Source organism: Artemia sp. Qi Xiang Cuo, chromosome 2, assembly GCF_049724085.1.
Source record: "Artemia sp. Qi Xiang Cuo chromosome 2, ASM4972408v1, whole genome shotgun sequence".
NCBI lineage: Eukaryota > Metazoa > Arthropoda > Branchiopoda > Anostraca > Artemiidae > Artemia > Artemia sp. Qi Xiang Cuo.
Genome location: NC_142795.1, coordinates 57,819,300 through 57,844,908, shown reverse-complemented (window position 1 = coordinate 57,844,908; position 25,609 = coordinate 57,819,300). Strand labels below are relative to the sequence as shown.

General features: G+C 33.4%; 1 protein-coding gene across 1 annotated transcript in view; it reads left to right on the top strand.

The window, feature by feature from the left end:
* The window catches only part of LOC148955424 (uncharacterized), a 173,979-nt gene that overhangs the window by 70,828 nt on the left and 77,542 nt on the right, over nt 1-25,609 (top strand). Inside the window, exon 2 of the mRNA XM_089108186.1 lies at nt 8,652-8,825. Coding sequence (XP_088964312.1) covers nt 8,652-8,825 — 174 coding nt within the window. The remainder of the gene's footprint in view (nt 1-8,651; nt 8,826-25,609) is intronic.

The window sequence follows — 25,609 nt, the reverse complement described above, 5'->3', positions numbered from 1 at the left end:
CAATGCGAACAAACATACAATATATATTGATGTAAATGAATAAATAAATCTTAAAAAAGTGAAACTTAAATTGAATATGCAAATCAAGTTTGAATCGAATAAAAATAACTAAAAACAAGAGTTTGGGTATCGTCTCACTGTAGAAGCCTAAAACCTACTGCGTCATTGGCGCTTTACTGAAAACGAATTATATTACAAATGTTTTCTTTTGTAGGCCTACTTAATATTGAAAATAAATATTAACATTACAGTAAATTTTTGAACTGATGGGCTTTCAGCAATTAATATCACTTTACATCAAATATTCAGTTTAATTTATTAGTTCTTTCCAAGATTGGTCAAGACAAATATAGTTTCACTACAAACAAAATTTGGATAATGCCCCCTTCTTTAACTGTAATTAAATAAAAAAACAAGTTTTTTAAACTGAAAGTAAGGAGCGACATTAAAACTTAAAACGAACAGAAATTATTCCGCATATGAAAGGGACGGTCCCCTCCTCAACGCCTCACTCTTTACGCTAAAGTTTTTTATTGTTTAAAAAATAAAGTTGTGAGACAGAGTCAAACTATAGCGTAAAGAGCGAGGCGTTGAGGAGGGGACAGTCCCTTTCATATACGGAATAATTTCTGTTCGTTTTAAGTTTTAATGTCGCTCCTTACTTTCAGTTTAAAAAACTTGTTTTTTTTATTTAATTTTTGAACGTTTTTGAATAAATACAGGTTTTGATCTTGGCTCACCGTACATGAATAATTAAAACAAAATTTTCTTATTAATTTACTTTTATTTAGTTAAATGGCTTTCTCGAAACTTGTTTAATTTTATTTACGAACGTTTTTATTAGTAATAAATATACGTAACTTACGAATTAACTTACGTAACGAACCTCTATATTCGTATATTTTTAATACGTATATTAGGGGGTTAGCCCCCTAGTCAATACCTTGCTCTTTAAGCGAAAGTTCGAATTTTGTTCCAATTCTTTAAAAATGGCCGCTTAATCACAAAGGCCGTTAATTAGAATAAATAGCTCTTATGAAAGTACTAAAACATCTTTGGCTTAAAGAGCGAGGCATTGACTACGGGTTGAACCCAATCATATATGTAATATTTCCTGTTCGTTTAAAGTTTCAATGTTGCTGCTGTTGCAGTTGAAATACTTTTTTTTTATATTAAATTTCTGATCTTTTTTTAAATAATGCTGGGAAGTCCGGCGTCCCCTTCATAGCAATGTCCCTTCCCCCATGAAAACTTCCTTCATGGAAGGATCCTCCCACATAACCCCCGACCCACCCCCCCCCACTACCAGGAAAAATCTCCCCTGAAAACGTCTGTATACTTCCAAATAACCAATACTATATGATAACATTGGGTAAAGTTCATAATTTTCAGCCCTCCCCCGGGAACTTCGGGGTATTAAGTCATCCTAAAAGACATACTTATAATATTTTCGAACATGCTGAACAAAATGGCTGTCTCAAAATTTTGATCAGGTGACCTTGGGAAAAAAATGAGCGTGGGAGGGGGCCTAGTTGCCCTCCATTTTTTTGGTCACTTAAAAAGGGCACTAGAACTCTTAATTTCGATTCCATTGAGCCCTCCCACGATATTCTAGGACAACTGGGTCGATACAATCAACCCTGGGAAAAAAATAAAATAAAAAATAAATAAATAAAATAAACACGCACCCGTGATCTTTCTTCTGGCAAAAAATGCAAAATTCCACATTTTTGTAGATGGGAGCTTGAAACCTCTACAGTAGGGTTCTCTGATACGCGGAATATGATGGTGAGATTTTCATTAAGGTTATATAAGTCTTAAGGGGTCTTTCCCCCCTTTTTAAAAAATCGGGCAAATTGTCTCCGGCATGTAACTTTTGATAGGTACGACTAAACTTCATGAAACTTATATATTTGAAATCAACATTAAAATCTGATTCTTTTGATGTATCTATTTGTATCAAAATTCCGTTTTTTAGAGTTTTGGTTACCATTGAGCTGTGTCGCTCCTTACTTACAGTTCGTTACCACGAACTGTTTGAAAACCTAAAGCCTACCGTATCATTGGCACTTCACCGAAAACGAATTACTCGTATATTACAAATTTATTCTTTTCCGGTTCTTACAGCATTGAAAATTAAAATAAAAGTTACAATGAAAAAAAAATTCTTGAACTGATGGATGTTTCAAGAATTAATATAATTATACATCTAGTATTCAATTTAGTTTTGTTTATACTTGCCAAAACCGTTCAAGACGCAAATAGTCAAACAGTTCGTGGTAACGAACTGTAAGTAAGGAGCGACCCGGCTCAATGGTAACCAAAACTTTAGAAAACGGGTTTTTGATACCAATAGATATATCAAAAGAATCAGATTTCAATGCTGATTTCAAACATATAACTTTCATCAAGTTTAGTGCTACCCATCAAAAGTTACGCGCCTGAGAAAATTTGGCTGATTTTCGAAAAAAGATCAGAGAACCCTACTGTAGAGGTTTCAAGCTCCTATCTGCAAAAATGTGGAATTTTCCATTTTTTGCCAGAAGTACGATCAGGGATGCATGTTTAGTTGTGTTTTTGTTTTTTTTTTTTTTTACCAGGGGTGTTCGTATCGAACCAGTGTTAAGAGAATATCGTGGGAGGGCTCATTGGAACGGAAATTAAAAGTTCTAGTGTCCTTTTTAAGTGACCAAAAAAATGAAGTGCAACTAGGCCCCCTCCCACGCTCATTTTTTTCCCAGTCACCCGATCAAAATTTTGAGATATCCATTTTGTTCAGAATGGTCGAAAATATGATAAAAATTTCTTTTATGATGACTTGATCCCCCAAAGTACCCAGGGGTAGGGCTGAAAGTTATGAACTTTACTCAATGTTAACATATAGTAATGGTTATTGGGAAGTATACAGACTTTTTCAGCGGAGATTTGTTCGGGTCGGTGGGGGACGGAGAGGGGCGGGGGCTATATGGAAGGATCTTTCCATGAAGGAAGTTTTCATGGAGGAAGGGAAATTGCCATGAAGGGGGCGCCAGACTTGCCAGCATTATTTATTGGTTATTGGGAAGTATACAACCATTTTCAGGAAGGATTTTTTCTGGAGGGGGGGGGCTAGAGGAGGATTACTCTGGAGAATATTTCCGTGGAGGATGTTTCTTTGGGGTAAGGGACAGTTCTATGAAGGGGGCGCCGGATTTCCAAGCATTATTTAAGAAACGATCAGAAGTTACATAAAAAAAACAAGTTTTTTCAACTGAAATGTAAGAAGGAATATTAGAACTTAAAACGAACAGAAATTATAACGTATGTGAGGGGTTCTCCCCCAAGTCAATACCTCGCTCTTTACGCTACAGTTTTTTTTTAGTGCTTTCAAAAGAGCTATCTATTCTAATTAAACGGCCTTTGTGATTCAAGGGTTTGTGAATCAAAATTTTTTTAACTTTTAACGTAAAGAGCGTGGTATTGACTAAGGGGAGAACCCCTTCATATAAGTAATAACATATACGTAATAAAAAAAAACAATAAAAAAACAAGCGATACGGCTCAATAGTAATCGAAACTTTTAAAAACGAAATTTTGATGTCAATAAATGTATCAAAAGAATGTGTTTATAATGCTGATCCTAAATATATAAATTTTATTAAGTTTAGTATTACTCATCAAAGGCTACGAGCCTCAGAAAACTCACCTGATTTTTTAAAGAGGGGGAAACATCCCCTACAAGTGAAAGAATTTTAATGAAAATCACACCGTCAGATTCAGCGTATCAGAAAACCCTATTACATAGGTTTCAAGCTCATATCTGCAAAAATCTGCAACTTTGTATTTTTTGCCAGAAGAAAAATATACGAATATAGAAGTTAGTTACGTAAGTTAATTTGTAAAGACATCCATTTAGCAAAAGAAAAGTAAAATTTTTATGCAAATAAAAGCTGCATTAACTAAAAAACGATCAGAAATTAAATAAAAAAAACAAGTTTTTTAAACTGAAAGTAAGGAGCGACATTAAAACTTAAAACGAACAGAAATTATTCCGTATATGAAAGGGGCTGTCCCCTCCTCAACGCCTCGCTCTTTACGCTAAAGTTTTTTATTGTTTTAAAAAATAGAGTTGTGAGAAAGTCAAAGTTTTTATTGTTTTAAAAAATAAAGTTGTGATATAGAGACAAACTTTAGTTAAAAGCGTGAGGAGTTGAGGAGGGGAAACCCCCTTTAATATACGTAATAATTTCTGTTCGTTTTAAGTTTTAATTTCTATCCTTACTATCAGTTAAAAAAACTTGTTTTTTTTATTTAATTTCTGATCGTTTTATAGTTAATGCAGCTTTTATTTTGGATCGCCGTCATTGAATAAGTAAACAAAATTTGCATAAAAATTTTACTTTTCTTTTGCTAAATGGCTGTCTCTAAATTTGGTTTAACGTAATTTACAAATTAACTTACGTAACGAACTTCTATAGTCGTATATTTTTCTTCTGGAAAAAAAATACAAAGTTGCAGATTTTTCCAGATATGAGCTTGAAACCTATGTTATAGGGTTTTCTGATACGCTGAATCTGACAGTGATTTTCATTAAAATTTTTTCACTTTTAGGGATGTTTCCCCTCTTTAAAAAATCAGGTAAGTTTTCTCAGGCTCGTAGCCTTTGATGAGTAATACTAAACTTAACAAAATTTGTATATTTAGAATCAGCATTATAAGCCCATTCTTTTGATATATTTATTGACATCAAAGTTCCGTTTTTAAAAGTTTCGCTTACTATTGAGCCGTGTCGCTTGTTTTTTTTTATTGGTTTTTTTTATTACGTTTATTTTATTACGTATATGATTGGGTTCTACACTTAGTCAATAACACGCTCTTTACGTTAAAAGTTAAAAAAAAAATTAATTCACACACGCCTGAATCACAAAGGCCGTTTAATTAGAATAGATAGCTTTTTTGAAAGCACTAAAAAAAACTGTAGCGTAAAGAGCGAGGTATTGACTTGGGGGAGAAACCCCTCATATACGTAATAATTTCTGTTCATTTTAAGTTCTAATGTTGCTTCTTACTTTCAGTTGAAAAAACTTGTTTTTTTAAAATTTAATTTCTGATCGTTTTTTAAATAATGCTTGGGAATCCGGCGCCCCCTTCATAGAAATGTCCCTTACCCCAAAGAAACATCCTCCACGGAAAGATTATTCCGAGTAACCCCCTCCTCAGGCCCCCCCCCCCCCCCCCCACAAAAAAAATTCTTCCTGAAAATGTCTGTATACTTCCCAATAACCAATACAATATGCAAGCAATGGGCAAAGTTGATAACTTGCAGCCCTTCCCCTGGGAACTGTGGGGGACTAAGTCATCGTAAAAGACATATTTATCAGATTTTTGACTATGCTAAACAAAATGGCTGTCTCAAAATTTTAATTGGGTGACTTTGAGAAAACAATGAGCGTGGGAGGGGGCCTAGTAGCCCTCCATTTGTTTTGGTTACTTAAAAGGGGCACTATAACTTTTAATTTCCGTTCAAATAAGCCCTTCTAAGATATTTTAGGACCACTGGTTCAATAAGATTACCCCTGGGAAAAAAAAAACAAAAAAAAACAAACAAACAAATAAACACGCACCCGTAATATTTAATATGGCAGAAAATTGACAATTACAAATTTTTGTAGATAGGAGCTTAGAACCTAGACAGGAGGGTTCTCTGATAAGCTGAATATGATGGTGTGATTTTCATTAAGGTTCTATAACATTTAGGGGGTCTTTCCCCCTTTTTTCAAAAATCAGCCAAATTGTCATTAAAAACTTAAAACTTAAAACGAACAGAAATTATTCCGTATATGAAAGGGGCTGTCCCCTCCTCAACGCCTCGCTCTTTACGCTAAAGTTTTTTATTGTTTTAAAAAATAAAGTTGTGAGACAGAGTCAAACTTTAGCGTAAAGAGCGAGGCGTTGAGGAGGGGACAGCCCTTTCATATACGGAATAATTTCTGTTCGTTTTAAGTTTTAATGTCGCTCCTTACTTTCAGTTTAAAAAACTTGTTTTTTTTATTTAATTTCTGATCGTTTTTTAGTTAATGCAGCTTTTATTTTGGCTCGCCGTCATTGAATAAGTAAACAAAATTTGCATAAAAATTTTACTTTTCTTTTGCTAAATGGCTGTCTCTAAATTTGGTTTGACGTAATTTACAAATTAACTTACCTAACGAACTTCTATAGTCGTATATTTTTCTTCTGGAAAAAAAATACAAAGTTGCAGATTTTTGCAGATATGAGCTTGAAACCCATGTTATAGGGTTTTCTGATACGCTTAATCTGACAGTGATTTTCATTAAAAATTTTTAACTTTTGGGGGATGTTTCCCCCTCTTTAAAAAATCAGGTAAGTTTTCTCAGGCTCGTAGCCTTTGATGAGTAATACTAAGCTTAACAAAATTTGTATATTTAGAATCAGCATTATAAGAACATTCTTTTGATACATTTATTGACATCAAAGTTCCATTTTTAAAATTTTCTATTGATATTGATCCGGATCGCGTGTTTTTTTTTTATTTTTTTTTTTTATTAATTATTTTTTATTAATTATATTATGGGGTTATCCACTTATTCAATACCACGCTCTTTACGTTAAAAGTTAAAAAAAAAATTAATTCACACACGCCTGAATCACAAAGGCCGTTTAATTAGAATAGATAGCTTTTTTGAAATTATTCAAAGCTATTTTTTTGAATATTACAAATTTATTCTTTTCCGGTTCTTACAGCATTGAAAATTAAAATAAAAGTTACAATGAAAAAAAAAATCTTGAACTGAAGGATCTTTCAACAATTAATATCATAATATATCTAATATTCAATTTGATTTTGTTTATAATTTCCAAGACTGTTTAAGACTCATATGGTTTTCAGTAAGACGCCAATGACGAAGAAGATTTTAGGCTTTTGCAGTGAGGCAATACCCGAACTTTTGTTTGTAGTTATTTTATTCGATTCAAACTTGATTTGCATATTCAATTTAAGTTTCACTTGTTTTAATATTTCTTTATTCATTTACATTAATGTATATTGTATTGGTGTGTATATTGTACAGATTGATTGTTCGCACTGATTGTTTATTTAATTTCTGTTTGTTTTAAGTTTCATTTATACTTTAATAGCAAAATATTTTTTTCGTTTTAAGCTTGATTTTCATATTCAATCTAAGCATTACTCGCTTTAAGATCTATTTATTCATTTATATTATTACTTGTTGTATGTTTTTTGCTAGGATTGTTTATTTAATTTCTGTTTGTGTTGGGTTTCATTTATTCTTTAATAGTAATTTCTGGTCGGGTTGAGTTTGAATTTTAACAGGTATTTGTATCTCCTGAGCTTAAGTTTAAAATGGCCTTTACTTTTCTTTGAATAACTTATTTTTCGGAAAGTTTTTTTTAATAAATTATGATAAGAAGCTTTTTTAAAGTTCTAAAACATTTTAGCGTGAAGAGTGAGGTATTGCGGAGGGGGCATTCCCCCAAATATATGGAATAGCTTCTGTTACCTACTGCAATCTACTGGCCAAGAGCTTTAAGTCAAAGTCTCCCTCCCCTTTCAAAAGACTTTACCTTTGTTTGTATCTGTTTGACATTGATAAACACTAGTATTTCTACAAATTTGATGGCTCACTGACAAATTCATTTGGCTTAAGGTAAACCTGGCTTTGTAAGAAATGACCTCGAAAGGCTCGGATGTTTTCATTTTAATAAGTCGATTAAAAAAAAAATGAGTGTAATCCTGTTCCTTTTGATAAAGTCCCATTCACAATAAGATTTTGCTAATACCCAGGTTTAGCTAGCGCTTCTTTGAGCCAATAAGAAGCCGTTATAGAACTTTTAAGCCAATTAGAAGATTCAATAAAAAACTGATTGGCTCCAATTAGAATTAGCAAAATTTCGGGATTAGTAAAATATCAGTTTGAATGGGCCTCAAACGGTATAAGACAAGAAAAAATTTCGGGACGTTTGAATCTTCATGTTGAAAAAGGAATAATAATATCCATATTTCTTGGATTTGAAGATTGAAATTAAGCAGGTTACGTCCAGTTGCCTGAGACTTAGACCAGGCTGGAATGTTGCTGTCTGATGCACAGTCCTTGCTGCTTCCCACCCCTCATGGAGAAGGCTGAGAACCCTCTGAACGCAACCCCGGTATGAGTATTAAGTAAGTCAAATCGTCTACTAAATTTAGTATACATGGATAGTTCAAGTTTAAAGGCAAATCTAGGACAATTATTTTTTGTTTGATTGTTGGGCGGAAAAAGAGAGCAAAAAAAGAAACAAGAAAAGGAAAAGGTTGCCTATCTTAAGAGTAAATACATTTCAAAATTAAAAACCTTCAAAACCTTACGTCGAGTTCCAACAAAAAATTCACAACATTCCTTACGATATTAACAAATCTAGAAACGAGATTATGCAGCAGCTGGTTATTTTTTCCTGGGAATTACATCTAAAAATTCTATTAAGGGGACTTGAGATTCCCTTACTACGGTTTTTGGCTCTTATTTAAAAGTTGCAACAAATCGGACACAAAATATAGGGAACTATAAATTTCAGCTATTAAAAGTTAATGCTTAGCCGTTGTTTTTTTTTAATGCTGTTTACAAATGCAGCCTTCATTTATATTTGTTTATTTCCAGATATGCAACATGGATTATATAAGCGTTCTTGAAAACCGCATTCCCACCTACTATTTTGCAGAACAATGTGGAGAAAATTTTTATTTTTCGTATTGGCTATTCTATGGTTACAAAGATGATTGTCCTCTCGGGGAATCGGGAGGAGACGTAAGCTGGGTACAATTCAACGTCAAGGTAATCATAGTGAAGTATTGAAACTAGAACGAACAGAAAGTGTTTTCACACTATAAAATGAAAAATCTTTTGCAATTATTTAATGTAAGTTAGTATATGTCTACTTATCATGCTCAAAAATAAACTCGCTATTGGTTCCCGGTTGTCTCAAAACCGAGCAAAACTTTACATTCTGGAAGTTACTTTTTTTTTGGAAAAAATCAACCGTCAATTTTGTGATAGTTGTGAGCGTCATTGATAAGTGTCTCTCAGCTTTCAAAAGTGATAATGTTTTAAATTCTCCTACCATCAAAACCACACAAAAATTACGTATAGCTTCACGATTTTTATGCGATATTAGCCCTTAACTTTAGCCCTACAGCTAAAGCTTTTACAGATACGCATTCAAATTAGAAGAAAAAAGCAAAAAAAATACGTTGTTGCATTACTGAGTTGCCCAAACCAATATCTAAGAGATACAAAAAGGCATACATACAGCCCAACAGTTTAGGTTGCTATTTAGAGTAATTTTGAAACAACAGTGTAGAATGATCATGAACATTGATCTTTTTGTCTATCACGTCATGATACAAGATAAAAAGAGACATTTTACAAGACACAAATGAATTGTCACTATGTTGCTAAAATTACACATTATTCAAACAAATTTCAATACCTATTATACTTGGTTACCTTTTTGGTCAACAGAGTTTTGCTCTTGTCTCTATTCTAAGGGGAAATTTCTAACATGGTCTCTGCAATGGTGGAAACACCAGCATAAGAATTGGGATTGCACCTTCACGTAGCCTGTAGGTTAGACAAAAGATATGTGTTGTTTATATTGATAAAAAAATTTCTCCAATCTACTATAAGTGTACCACCAGAAATAATCTATAAAGGCTATTGACTATTTATCATGGTAAAAACGTAACTGCGAAGATCTTCGTTCCTACTGGTACCACCAATCTAAAGGTACATTGAAATTTTTATCCATAGCAATGGCAGTAGGGCCAATTTTTGAAAATGTAGGAGGGATGGGAAATCTTTGAGGGGAGATTTTGTAGTTTTTTTACGATTTTCAAATAAAAACACAATAAAAGGCATTTTTCCACGAAAATACCAAAATAGGCTACTTCTCAAGATGTACGGGGTGGGGTAGCAAGGTCAATTCGCGGCAATGTAGTGGTCAACGGCAAAAGATTTATTCTAAAATATAGGGCATGGGGCAAATTTATTTTCAAAGAAAAACCAAAAAGCCATTTTCGATAAAAAAAATACCCCGAAAGCGTATTTTTCAAAATACAGGGGTGGGGGGGGGGGGTAAAAAATATTGGCACGGGTGAGCTGCTAAAACCCTACTGATAGTTGAAGCCACTGGGGGTGTAAAATTGTAATGGGGGCAAATGACCCTGTCCGCTCCCTATTCAAGCCCCTGGGTAATTAGCAGACTTTGCGATTCCATATTGCTATTAGCAAAATGAGTCAATTCAAGCACTAATTTTCATAATGAATTAAGTTGGTTTGTTGTTACAACCAAGTGCATTCCCTGGGAACAAGCAGTTCGTCGTAAAGAAATAAGGGTGTAAATGATCTTAATAAACATTTCATCATCGAGTTCAGCACATCAGAGAACCGTGTTGTAGGGGTTTCAATCTCCCACCATAGGCAGCGCAATAGTGCTGCCTAAGTAAAGAATATGTGGGCACAATGTATTATTTTTTTTTTTTTTGGTTTCTTGGTCTTAGACCTTGACACTTCGGATCGAAGGAGTTCTCATAGAAACTTCAAAAAGGGCTAATTCGATTGGAAATTGAAGTGGCTTGTGCCCTTTTAAATAGTCGTAAGTTATGGGAAAGCAAATAACATCCCTCCCACGCCCACCGTTTCCCCCAACACATCAGTAGAGAGGCCTCATGAGCTCGTGTCACCTACCCCTGCTGCCACCTACAACTTTTTTTACATAGCTTATGTCTGTTTGTTGTCAGTGAGAATGAAAAAACAGGAATTTTGTCACATTTATGTCTGTTTTTTTGGATGGTTATGTGTGTTGATCAATTTATTTGATGTTTTTATGGATTTTGTGAGTGAGAATCTGAAAAACAGGCACTTTGTCACATTTATGTATGTTTTCATGGATTTTGTCAGTGAGAATGAAAAAACAGGAACTTTGTCACATTCATGTCTGTTTTTATGAATGGTTATGTGTGTTGGTCAATTGTTTTGATGTTTTTATGGATTTTGTCAGTGAGAATTGAAAAACAGGAACTTTGTCACTCCCTTCTTGTTGTTGTTCGATGCAGATGTTATGAGTTTCCGGGAAACAGTATTTGTTGTTGTTGTTCAAGCCAAATGTTATGAGTTTCCAAGGTAACAGTTAGATCACGTGTTTCCTTCTCAGCCAATCAGAGGACTTTGTTTACATAACAATTTGACCTTGAGATTTCGTATATAACGGGCATGCAATGTGATTCAATTATCAGAAAGTATTGTGACACAATGGATAGAACAATTAACATAATTGATGAGCTTGAGGCCTTGGCAGCCGCAATTAGCAATGTAAGTATATTTTTATTTTCAAAATAAAATTTTTTTCCTTGGACACCCTCTAGTATATTTAAGTAAGTACCCCCCCCCCCCCCCAAACCATACAATCTATATACTCAATGGAAAACGTAAAATATATTCTTTTTACCCTAACCCCCTCCCACACTGTCTTACAATCCCAAATTCTTGCCAATAGAAATACCTTTTCGTTAAATTCCACTTTTTATTTTCCTTGGTCACCCTCCAGTATATTCAGCTAAAATGTCGGCTGACTTCTGTCAATTTTTAATGAAAATCCCGTTCTGTTTTGACACAATCTCCAGCACGAGGCCTATTATTAGCTGACACCCTTTCCGGTTTACAAACGCGGTCAACGGAACTATTCTTCCGTCAAAATTAAAACAATAATTAAGCTAGGCCTACACAACCTGTATGGAAGTAGAGAAACAAGTTATTTTCGAATTAGGGTCTAACAATATCCCCCCCTTCCCCATTGTCTTACAATCCCAAATTCTCGCAAAAAGAAATACCATTTCGATAAATTCCTTCCCTCTCTATTTCCAGCTAAACCCCCCCCCACACTAATACAAACATCACTTTGCAATCTTTATACTCGATGGAAAAATATATTCTTTTACACTCAAAACCTAACCACCGCAAAAAGAAATCCTTGAAATACCTTTTCGAAAAATTTAGCCTTTTTCTGTGACATCCGTCGCTATTGTTATTAACCCGCTAACTTGACTATACATTTCCGCAAGGTTATAATTACTTTGTCACCCTCTTCCTGTGTGTTCACGATAGTGCTTTAGCACAAAGGGTTTGTTTTGGTTGTCAAATTAAAACGATTTTAAGCAAAAAGAGATTGTTTATTAAGCTTGTGGATTCTTAACCTTATATTTGCCGGAGAACCGGTGAAATGGATTATTTTCAAATTAAGTCTAACAATATATTTAGGACATTATGTAAAAGGGGGGAGGGGGCAATACATCGCTTCTAACCGCTTCGTTGTAAGTAAATTATGTAAAAGGGCGAGGGCAATGCCTTCAAGTCTACCGCCATCAGTGTAAAATGAAAACAAACTATTTCTTCGCATTAAAAGTAAGGGGGAATTTGGTGTGTAGACATGTACACCCATTGACAAGAAAACTAATGTGTAAATATATGCGTTGCGTATCTAGTCATGTTTTTAATTTTTTTAAATATTTCAATAAATTTTCTTTTATATTCCACTGATCGAATACTGTTTTTTTGTTGGGGGAGGAGGTTAGCACTTCTAATAGTTGAAAAATATAAAAGATAATTGTTTATTAACTTAAATGCTTCTTCGTTATTTAGTGATTTTAGCTGTAACATTTGAATAAAAGGTAGTAATATATGTCTTTCGCTTGAATAAAACACATTATTAACTCAATTAGAGGGTATACTTAGGGTGGGTTAATTTTCCTAAATTTAGGGGGGAGAGAATATGGGTTTTTTGCTTTACTAAAATGAGATAAATACTTTTCTAAACAAAGTTATGTTTAATAATTTTCTTTCTGTAAAAAGGGAGAAATTATTTTGATTTGATTTTTTCTTCTCTTCTTTAAGGCAAATTATGAGGAATTTGCGGCCCCTACATCAAAGAGAGCTACGGGTAGCGCAAATAGCGAAGAATGCTCGTCGCCACCACCCACTAAGAGAGCAAGGGCTAATAATGCGCCCCCTGTGAAGGCTACTGTCATGCAATATGGTCGCTGGCCAAAACCCCCCAGCTCCGCACTGCCTGCCCAAGTGCAGCTATCTGTACCAACCCCTGTCCCGGCTGCACAGGTCACAGCTCCTGCACAAGAAATTAATGACATCGCTTGCACATCCGCTCTCCTTGGTCCTCTAATAGCCGCCTCATCGACGCTAGGTCAGGAGGTTACCCTCCAGCATGCACTACCTGGTCCTTCGGGCCCCCAAGCCCAGGCGGATTATGCAAATGTAAGTAATTTTTTCCTACCTTTCTATTTCTTCCAATGTTTTTTTCTTTTTCAATTCCAACATAAACATATCTCTGCAGGATATTAACCCCTCACCCCCACTATTACATATCTAAATGTAATTTTTTGCAAAGAAACCGCTCTATTTCTAATCTTTGCTATCGCTTCGATATTTCATAAGCGAATATTTTTAGGTAATTTCTATTAATAATCACCGCCTTTGAAACTCAAAATGCTATTTTTTTCTAATCTTTACTATTTTCTTTGTTGCTATCTCATATATTTTTAGGTACCTTTGAAACTGAATGCTATTCTTCACATAGTTTTAAGAGAGATTATTCCATCTGTCACATATTGACGTTCTAATTTGCGCTGAATATTTCTATCGTGCCAAAGATTTTAGCGAGGGGGAATCAAGCTAACGGTTCTCAACATTTTGAAGTTCAAACTCGTTCATCTAACCTCCATAATTAAATTCAAGTGTTTACTGAATCTGTATGGAATTAGAAATATTTCAAGTTTATACGGGTAGTATGTAAAGGGGACTGAGACAATCTGCGGGGGGTGCTGCATAAAGAACAATGGGCCCGAGATATACTCCAGGGATGCGCCGCGGGCCAGGAACGCGCCGCAGGATGCGCCGCAGGATGCACCGCACGGATGCGCCGCAGGGATACGCTGAAGGGGGATGCGCCGCAGGATGCGCCGCAGGGATGCGCCGCAAAAAACAAAAAATTGCCGCCTTCTATGTCATATCTTAGATTATCTTGAGTTGAATTAGCCCATTGTTTTTAAGAAATAATAATCCAAATTTTAACAGTAGGGATAACATATTGAAAATATGCTATTTTTTCATTTATAAGTTGGTGCATTGGTCCCATATTCACCGTCCAGTGAAGAAGAGGAGGAAGGGGCAATGGAGTTTCAGGACAACGAAACATGGGGCAACTCTATTGAAGTACCAGCTAATATTGATGACTATTTAGATGATTTTGTTTTTAATGTAGAACCTAGCACAGTTGAGCATGCGGACTTGAGCCCGAATACTTTGCAGCTTTTAAAGGATTTTACTGAGACCCCTCCTCCCACTGATTGCCCACTTCAAACTAGTGAAGTTGAACACACTCGGAATATTATTGAACAGCTGGGGGGAGGGGGTACAACTTTTCCCGATTTCCTATTATCCAATACAATATTAAATAATATAGTTTTATTCACTGCCCCGTTTAGGGATCCCTTTAATACACTTATGGGGGGAAATTTTGTTTTTGATCCTGTAGAGATTGTGCAGGCTTATTTAGATAAAATTCGTGCACGTCGGCAGAACCACATTCAATTGTGGGGAGGTAGGGATTCAATTAAGGTGTCTATCGTTTTAAAGGTTTTTTATTTGAATGAGGGAAAAAGCGAGGTTTATTATCATTTTATACATTCTGAGATGCGTGTAATTTATCCAAATTTAGAAAATTTCGAGGGTGTTTTTAGTGAGTGGGTAGGACAAATTATAGCGCATCTCGAGAACTATAACGAAAATGGGAGTGGCTCAGTAGTTTTATTTATTGAAAATTTAAGCGTAAATATATGTAAAATAAAAAAAGAGTTTATTTTCAGAGGGGGGGGCTATGTCTGAAAGGGATAATATTTTAAATTATAATCCAGATCTAGCGGGTTGTCAACGTGTTCAGAATATCGGTTTTGAAACAGATCAAAAGTGTTTTAAGTATGCTTTCATCATATCAGCATACGAGCCTCTAGCACGTGACGCCACTAAGACGAATTTAGATCACTGGGCTGTGCACGGGAAGGACGGGTCTAATTTCTCAGTTGTAGATTTTCCTTGCTTAGAAGAAAAATACCCAGTAACGCTACGATCTATTGACATTTTTGAAAGGGCCAATGCCCATTTAAATATTGGCGTTACTGTGGTACAATACGAAACAGAATTTAAAGATGGAACCCGTTCTATAAAGAAGGGGGTGGTCTTCCCCGGAAGTGGCCCGTCATTTGATTTGGTTAGACACTGGGTGTGGTTGTTTTACACACCACCTAGTCAACCGAATGCAATTGGCCATTTTAATCCTATCACTGACATTAGTAGAGTTCTAGGGGGTGGTAAGACTAGGGGGACCCGTTTCTACTGTCCAACATGCCTCTCTAGATTTTGGACTGAACTAAAGCTGCGAAGTCATATAAGACATTGTAGATAACACGGATATCAGACAGTGGAATCGGTTTCGGGAGATAAGGCTATTCTACGCTTTAAAAATTTCAAAAACACTCTTTTCCAATGTAACTAAATGTCTTTGAACTTTGAAGCGAAGCTAGTGGAGGTGAATGATCCACAATATCCAAACCGTATCAAAGAACACCAGGTCATAGCAGTGTCCTATGCTCATGCACAAAGAGACAATTCTACCACCATGCGGTTGTTAGAAATAGTTGAGACATTGGATGAGAATGAGTGCATGGTCAAGGCACTGACTAAACTGATTGGCACAGCTAATGGCGCTATTTCTCGTTTAAGAAATACGCATTATCCTATGGTGCTGTCTGCAGAGGATCGTCTGGCTATTAAAAATAAAAATAGAGGTTGGTTTTGTAAGGGGGAGTTTGATAAGGAGAATCCGGGGACTAACGAGAAAAGAGGGGGGAGGGAAAAAGACAGACACCACGACCATATTTGGCAGAAAATAACATCTGGGGGTAGTAATTTTAGGGGGGTAGCACATCAATCGTTTAATTTAAATGTTAGCCAACAGTTTTTATCCCAGTTTTTATTCATAACTCTTATTATGACTTAAAATTTATTTTACCAGCACTGGCACGTATGCACAGGGAGGGAGGGGGAGTAGAAAGTCCATGGGTAAATAATTCATTTATCTACAACATTATTCCCAAATCGGCCGAGAAGTTGTTGCTTCTCGAACTGAAATGGCAGGTGGTGGATAATGAGCGTACGTGCTGGAATAAAATTAGGTTTTTAGATTCTTTTAGTTTTTTCCCCAAATCCTTAAGTCAACTAATTCAAATGCAGAAAAGTGACAATTTTGATAGCTTTCCCTTGCTTAAATAGCACTTTCCAGACAGTGAAATATATGACTTATTAACCAGCAAAGGTATATATGCATATGATTATTACTATTCTGGCGCTCGCTTAAGCGAGGAGAAACTACCTCCAATTGAAGCTTTTCACAATTCACTGACCAACAGTGAATGCACAGCCGAGGATTATGAGTTTGCCAAGAAGGTGTGGGCTAAGGGGAATTGTAAAAATGGGTGGGATTATTGTAGACCGTACTTGGCCAGTGACGTTCTAACTCTGTTGGATATAGTCTGTAAGAATACAGACCAGATCTATTCAGAGTTCGGGTTAGATAGACGATATTATTTTTCTACACCTCATTTAGTGATGGATTTAGTTTTAAAAATTAGTAGGGAGGAACTAGGCCTAATCACTGACGTAGACCAACACCTTTTTGTAGAGCGTTCAATGCGGGGAGGGTATGTTTTTCATGGGGAATGGGTCTTATCAACCGATCCGAGCGGAAAAAGCACTGGTGTAAAGTCAAATGCAGTGTTCTTGGACATGAACTCGTTGTACCCCTCGGCAATGTCACACTACTCTTTGTCGTGTGGGAACTATCAATGGCTTGAGAATCCTTGTGAGTTCCCCGACATTAACAACGTCGAGGACAACGGGCCACAAGGATGGTTCTTTGAAATTGACGGTCAAATTCCACTGGACCTTCACGAGTCTGTCAAAGCTTTTGTTTTTCCCTGTATCAATCGACCATTGACCAGGGAGTCGATGAGCCCCTACAATCGACCATTGGTTGAGGATATGGGGATGCATTGGACCCCCTCTAAACAAAAACTGACTGCTGATTTGGACCCTAAAGAGAATATCGTTGTTCACCATGTGCTTTTGCACTGGATGGTGAACAATGGCTTCAAAATCACCAAAATACATAGGGTCCTGCAGTTCAATCAGAAACCTTATTTGAAAACGTTTATCGATACCTTTGTCGATAAACGCTCTAAGGCAAATTCAAAGGTGGAGAAGGAAATGTATAAGCTCATTCTAAATTCAGCGTTTGGCAAAATTTGTGAAAGCGTACGCAACAGATCACACTGTGACGTCGTGACTGACCCTCTAGAGTGTGCACGAATTAGTGCCGACCCCAATTTTACATCATTCACGAGCATAGAGGCCGGCATGGTTCTTCTACACAGGAAAAAGCGAAATGTAGTACTGAACAAGAATATAGCAGGAGGTAGTTCAGTACTAGAAATTTCCAAAAAGCTCATGTTGTCGTTCTTTTACAATGTGTGCAAGGTGCAATGGCCACGGGAGGGGGAGGTTCAAGTTTACTATGGGGATACAGATTCTCTGCTGTTAAAGGTAAATGGGACTGAAGATTTATTGGGTGATTTGCGAAATGGGGTGCACATCAGCTCGTGGATGGATTTCACCAACTGGAATCCATCCCTCTACCCCGAGCTGGTGAAACGTCAAGCCACCAACCAACTATTAAAATTAAAATCAGAGACGGGGAGTGATTTGATATCCAGGGGGGTGTTCCCGGGTCCCAAAGTTTATTGCGTGGAAACACATAGTGGGGATGAAAAGAAGACATGTAATGGGGTGCCTACGCATTTTGTAAAGAGAAACTTCAACATGAGAGTGTACAGAACCTACGTAGAAAGTTACTTAGTGCGAAGAGCGCAGGTGCTTGCATTTCGCTCTCTATAGTATAGAAATTATACTGTGAGAGTGGAAAAAAAATGCAATGTCGAATATATCTTACAAGGTTTATGTGCTCGAGAATGGTGTGAGTGTCCTGCCTCATGGCCACTATCGTATTTCAGACAGAGTTGAATGCATAGACTATCGTAATCAACTTGGTCTGGATAAACTAATCTAACCATCACCACTCAACCTTTCATAAATTAACCTAACCAACTAATCTAACCCAAGCACTAACCACCACCACTAACCCATCCACTAACCCGTGGCAGTGACGACAACTATTGTTTTTCCATCGCGGCTCCCGGGGGGTGGGGGACCCTTCCCGCGGCCGGCCCCCGGGGGTGGGGGCCCTACCTTTAATTTCACTGTAATATTCAACTGTGCTAGTTCCAAGTGTATTTTGTTGTTGTACAGAAAGGTGCTGTACAAAGGTGTTGTACAGAAAAGTTTTGTACAACAAGTGCTAATATACAAAAGTGTTGTACAGAAAAGTCTTTAAAGACAATTAGTGTTTATTTATAAAGTGTTATCGTTGCTCTTGTTGAACAAAAAGAGTTTTCATGTTGACAAAGAGTCATACTTAACAAGTGTTATCATTGTTCATGTTGAACAAATGTTCATATTGCCGCAATTAATGTCGCCATGAATTATTGTTTTTTTTGTTCTTGAATGGATAGATACATTGGAAAATTACTAATTATTCATTGGACACGTACAATTTACAGCCAGTTATAGTCACACCGTTGTCAACAATATGTATCAATTTAAAACACCCTTCAGATCGTTTCTGTGTGGACCCTCAATGTCAGGGAAAACAACGCTTTTAGCTAGAATAATTCAAATTGCGATAAAATGTTTTTGGAAAAACCGAAAAAAATCTACTATTGCTATAGTATTTGGCAGGAGTCCTATGATAAAATAAAAGCTATTGCCACAACCATACCAATACAATTCATAAGAGGACTTGATGTTTTCAATATTTTTGAAACGAACTCTTGGCTGATCATTGATGATTTGGCCGAATCCATTCAACAGCTCTCACAGGAAATGCTGCAATTGTTCACTGTCCGATCTCATCATGAGCACATTTCCATAACCCTAGTTCTACACAATCTGTTTCATCAGAGCAAATGTATGCGAACCCTTGCTTTGAATTGCACTATCTATATTATCTATCGAGTCGTTCGTGATTCTAGCTCGCGCATAAAACTCAAAAAACATATATACCCCGGCGCCCCAAAAATTCTGTTGTAATCGTAAACTCAGGCGACTAGCAAGCCATACAGTTACATTTTGCTGGATCTCAATCAGAGCACGCCCGAGGATCTTCGTGTAGTCACCGACATTTTCGACAATGAAATTACAGTATATCTTCCAGTGAACAGTAGAAAAGACTATTAGTTGACGTTATGACACTGAAGAATCTACACGAACAACGGCATTTATTTTCCGTTTTAAGCACTTCAAAACCATGGCTAAAAATAAACTAAACTAAACAATACTAAAATCTAAACTAGAACATTAAAATAAAACTAAACTAAAACTCCAAACTAAACTCTAGCTAAAATTCTAAAGTAAAACGAAAACTCTTAACTAAAAAAAACTAAAAGTAAACTAAAACTCAAACTAAAATTCATAGTTAAAACTCTATCTAAACTAAAACTATAATCTAAAACTAAAATAACTAAAACTAAACTAAAAATAAATTCTAAACTCTAAACTACTAAACTATAACTCTAACTAAAACTAAACACTAATCTAAAACTAAACTAAACTAACTAGAACTCTAAACTAAAACTTAACAATAATTTAAAACTAAACTAAAATTAAACTAAAACTGAACTAAGCTGCTAAATTAAAACTCTAACTAAAACTCATATGTAAAACGAAAACTCTTAACTAAAAAACAAAAAGTAAACTAAAACTCAAACTAAAAATCTAAACTACTAAACTAAAACTAAATTCTAATCTCTAAACTAATAAACTCTAACTCCAACTAAAACTAAACACTAATTTAAAACTAAACTAAACTAACTAAAACTCTAAACTAAAACTAAACACTAATCTAAAACTAAACTAAAACTAAACTAAGCTACTAAATTAAAACTCTAACTAAAACTATTTAGCAAACTGTAGCTAAACTAAAACTATAATATAAAACTAAACTAAAACTAAACTAAAAATCTAACTAAAAATCTAAAAGAAAACTAAAACTAAACTAAAACTAAACTAAAATAATAAACTAAAAATCTTGACTAAACTAAACCAAAACTAACTAAAAATCTAAACTATAAATCTAACTAAAACTCTTAACTACTAAACTAATTAAAACTCTCAACAAAAACTAAACTACTAAACTAAATAAAACTCTAAACTACTAAACTAACTAAAATCTAAACTACTAAACTAACTAAAATCTAAACTAACTAAAAATTCTACACTAAAACTAACTAAAATCTAAACTACTAAACTAACTGAAAATCTAGCTAGAACTCTAAAATACAACTAAACGTTAAACTAAAACTAAACTTAACTACTAAACTAAAACTAAACTAAAACTAAACTAAACTGCTAAATTAAAACTCTAACTAAAAATATAAATTATAACACTAAACTAAAACTAAACTATAACTAAACTAAAAATCTAAACTAAACTAAAACTAAACTAAACTACTAAACTAACTAAAAATTTAAACTTTCTAACTAACTAAAACTAAACTCTAAACTCTAAACTACTAAACTAACTAAAAATCTAAACTAAACTAAAACTAAACTAAACTAACTAAAAATCTAAACTAAAACTCTAACAAAAACTATATCTAAACTAAAACTCTATACTAAAACTAAACTAACTAATACTAAACTAAAAAACTAAACTACTAAACTAACTAAAATCTAAACTACTAAACAAAAATCTAAACTAACTAAGATCTAAACTTTTAAACTAACTAAAATTCTAAACTAAAACTAAACACTAATCTAAAACTAAAATAAATTAAACTGAAAATCTAACTAAAAATCTAAAAGAAAACTAAACATTAAACTAAAACTAAACTAAAAAACTAAACTACTAAACTAACTAAAATCTAAACTTTTAAACTAACTAAAATTCTAAACTAAAACTGAACACTAACCTAAAACAAAACTAAATAAAACTGAAAATCTAGCTAAAGCTCTAAAATAAAACTAAACGTTAAACTAAAACTAAACTAAAATTAAACTCTAGCTAAAAAATTTAAATTAAAACATAACTAAAAATAAACTAAATATAAATTATAGCACTAAACTAAAACTAAACTAGAACTAAACTAAAAATCTACACTAAACTAAAACTAAACTAAACTACTACACTAACTAAAATCTAAACTGCCTAACTAACTAAAACTAAACTCTAAACTCCAAACTACTAAACTAACTAAAAATCTAAACTATAACTCTAACTAAAACTAAACTCTAAACTACTAAACTAACTAAAATCTAAACTATAACTCTAACTAAAACTCTAATATAAAACTAAACTAACTAAAACTAAACTAACTAAAATCTAACTACTAAACTAACTAAAATCTAAACTACTAAACTAACACTAAATTCTACACTAAAAATAAACACTAATCTAAAACTAAACTAAATTAAACTGAAAATCTAACTAAAACTCTTAAATAAAACTAAACGTAAACTAAAACTAAACTTAACTACTAAACTAAAACTAAAATCTAAACTTTTAAACTAACTAAAATTCTAAACTAAAACTGAACACTAAACTAAAACTAAACAATAACTAAACTAAAATCTAAACTACTAAACTAACTAAAATTTTAAACTGTCTAAATAAAATAAAAATCTAAACTACTAAACTAACTAAAACTATGAAATATAACGCTAAATAAACTTATTAACTAATAAACTAACTAAAACTTTTAGATAAAACTAAAAATTAAAATCAATCTAAACTAAACTAAAACCAAACTAAACTACTAAATTAAAACTCTAACTATAACTCTTTTGTAACCTCTAGCATAACTAAAACTCTAATCTAAAACTAAACTAAATTAAACTGAAAATCTAACTATAAATCTAAAAGAAAACTAAACATTAAACTAAAACTAAACTAAAAATCAAAACTACTAAACTAACTAAAATCTAAACTAAACTGCTAAATTAAAACTCTAACTAAAACTTTTTAGTAAAACTCTAGCTAAACTAAAACTCTAAACTAAAACTAAACTAAAAATAAAGGTAATAAATAAACTTAAAATAAACTAAAAATCTAAACTAGTAAACTAACTAAGATCTAAACTTTTAAACTAACTAAAATTTTAAACTGTCTAACTAAACTAAAAATCTAAACTACTAAACTAACTAAAAATCTAAACTATAACTCTAACTAAAACTCTTAACTACTAAACTAACTAAAACTTTAAACTAAAACTAAACATTAATATAAAACTAAACTAAACTAAAACCAAACTAAGCTACTAAATTAACTAAAACTCTAACTAAAACTCTTTAGTAAACTCTAGCTAAACTAAAACTCTAGTCTAAAACTAAAATAAATTAAACTGAAAATCTAACTATAAATCTAAAAGAAAACTAAACATTAAACTAAAACTAAACTAAAAATCTAAACTACTAAACTAGCTAAAATCTAAACTAAACTAAAACTAAACTAAACTGCTAAATTAAAACTCTAACTAAAACTCTTTAGTAAAACTCTAGCTAAACTAAAACTCTAAACTAAAACTAAACTAAAAATAAAGGTAATAAATAAACTTAAAATAAACTAAAAATCTAAACTATTAAACTAACTAAGATCTAAACTTTTAAACTAACTAAAATTCTAAACTAAAACTAAACACTAATCCAAAACTAAAATAAATTAAACTGAAAATCTAAACTAGAACATTAAAATAAAACTAAACATTAAAATAAAACTAAACTAAAAAATCAAAACTACTAAACTAACTAAAATCTAAACTAAACTAAAACTAAACTAAACTGCTAAATTAAAACTCTAAATAAAACTTTTTAGTAAAACTCTAGCTAAACTAAAACTCTTAACTAAAACTAAACTAAAACTAAACTAAAAATAAATTTAATAAATAAACTTAAAGTAAACTAAAAATCTAAACTAAAACTAAACATTAAACTAAAACTAAACTAAAATCTAAACTAAACTAAACTAAACTAAACTGCTAAATTAAAACTCTAACTAAAACTCTTTAGTAAAACTCTAGCTAAACTAAAACTCTAAACTAAAACTAAACTAAAAATAAAGGTAATAAATAAACTTAAAATAAACTAAAAATCTAAACTACTAAACTAACTAAGATCTAAACTTTTAAACTAACTAAAATTCTAAACTAAAACTAAACACTAATCTAAAACTAAAATAAATTAAACTGAAAATCTAAACTAGAACATTAAAATAAAACTAAACATTAAACTAAAACTAAACTAAAAATCAAAACTACTAAACTAACTAAAATCTAAACTAAACTAAAACTAAACTAAACTAGAACTCTAACAGAAACTCTAAGCTATGACTCTAAGCTAAAACTCTAAACTCATAGCTAACTAAACTAAACTAAAAATAAAGGTAATAAATAAACTTAAAATAAACTAAAAATCTAAACTAAAACTAAACATTAAACTAAAACTAAAATAAAATATAAACTAAACTAAACTAAACTGCTAAATTAAAACTCTAACTAAAACTCTTTAGTAAAACTCTAGCTAAAAAAAACTCTAAACTAAAACTAAACTATCTAATAATAAACTATAAATAAATGTAATAAATAAACTTAAAATAAAATAAAAATCTAAACTAAAACTCTAAAATAAAATTAAACATTAAACTAAAACTAAACTAAAAATCTAAACTAAACCAAACTGAAACTAAACAACAATAAAGGTAATAAATAAACTTGAAATAAACTAAAAATCTAAACTAAATAGGTAATAAAATAATAAACTAAAAATCTAAACTAACCCAACCTGCAATCCTCTTTTTCTAATATTTCCGCCCCCCCCCCTGATTGACTTAGAAGGAGATGTAACCGAGTCGCTGATTGGCTGAGAAGGAAACATGTGATCTAACTGTTACCTTGGAAACTCATAACATTTGGCTTGAACAACAACAACAAATACTGTTTCCCGGAAACTCATAACATCTGCATCGAACAACAACAAGAAGGGAGTGAGAAAGTTCCTGTTTTTCAATTCTCACTGACAAAATCCATAAAAACATCAAATAAATCGACCAACACACATAACCATCCATAAAAACAGACATAAATGTGACACAGTCCCTGTTTTTTCATTCTCACTGACAAAATCCATAAAACCATCCATAAATGTGACAAAATTCCTGTTTTTCAAATTCTCACTGACAAAATCCATAAAAACATCAAATAAATTGACCAACACACATAACCATCCATGAAAACAGACATAAATGTGACAAAATTCCTGTTTTTTCATTCTCACTGACAACAAACAGACATAAACTATGTAAAAAAAGTTATAGGTGGCAGCAGGGGTGGGTGACACGAGCTCATGAGGCCTCTACTCACATCCAATCAAATTTTGAGATAGCCATTTTGTTATGCGTAGTTGATTTCCCGATAGAAATGATGTTTTTGAGGAGGACAATCCCCCACAGCTCTCAGGGCCAGGGCTGTAATCTATGCCCTGGGGGCATATAAGTTTTTACAGAAGGCGTTGTCGTAGAAATTTCAAAAAAGGCACGTTCGATATGAAATTTAAAAGGCTAGTGCTCTTTTTAAGAGTCGAAAGTGATTGGAGGGCCAATAACCCCCTCTCACGCCCACCTTTTCCCCAAACACATCCAATCAAAATTTTGAGATGGCTATTTTGTTCAACGTAGTTAGAAGTTCTGGAAATTAGGTCTTTGAGGATGATAACCCCCCTCAGAGCCCTCGGGGCAAGGGTTTTACGTTATGCCCTGGAGCATTAAAGGTTTTTATAGATAGTGATGTTGTAGAAACTTCAAAAAGGGCTCATTCGATTGGAAATTTGAATGGTTTGCACCCTTTTTAATAGTCGAAAGTAATTGGAGGATAATTAACACCCCTCATTTCCCCAAACACATCCAATCAAAATTTTGAGAAAGCCATTTTGTTTGATGTAGTTAAAAAGTCAGGAAATTATGTTTTTGAGGATGGCACTCCCCCAAACAGTCTCAGGGCAAGGGTTGTAAGTTATGCCCTGGGGGCATATAAGTTTTTTTTATAGAAAACGTTGTTGTAGAAATTTCAAAAAGGAATCATTTGATTGGAAATTGAAACGGCTAGTGCCCTTTTTAATAGTCGAAATTGATTGGCTGGCAAGTGACCCCCTTCTCACACCCACCATTTCACCAAATATATCCAATCAAAATTTTGAGATAGCCATTTTGTTTAACGTAGTTGAAAGGTCCGGAAATTATGTCTTTGAGGACGACAATCCCTTCACAGCCCTCAGGGCAAGGGTTGTAAGTTTTGCACTGGGGGCATATAAGGTTTTTATAGAAAACTTTGTCG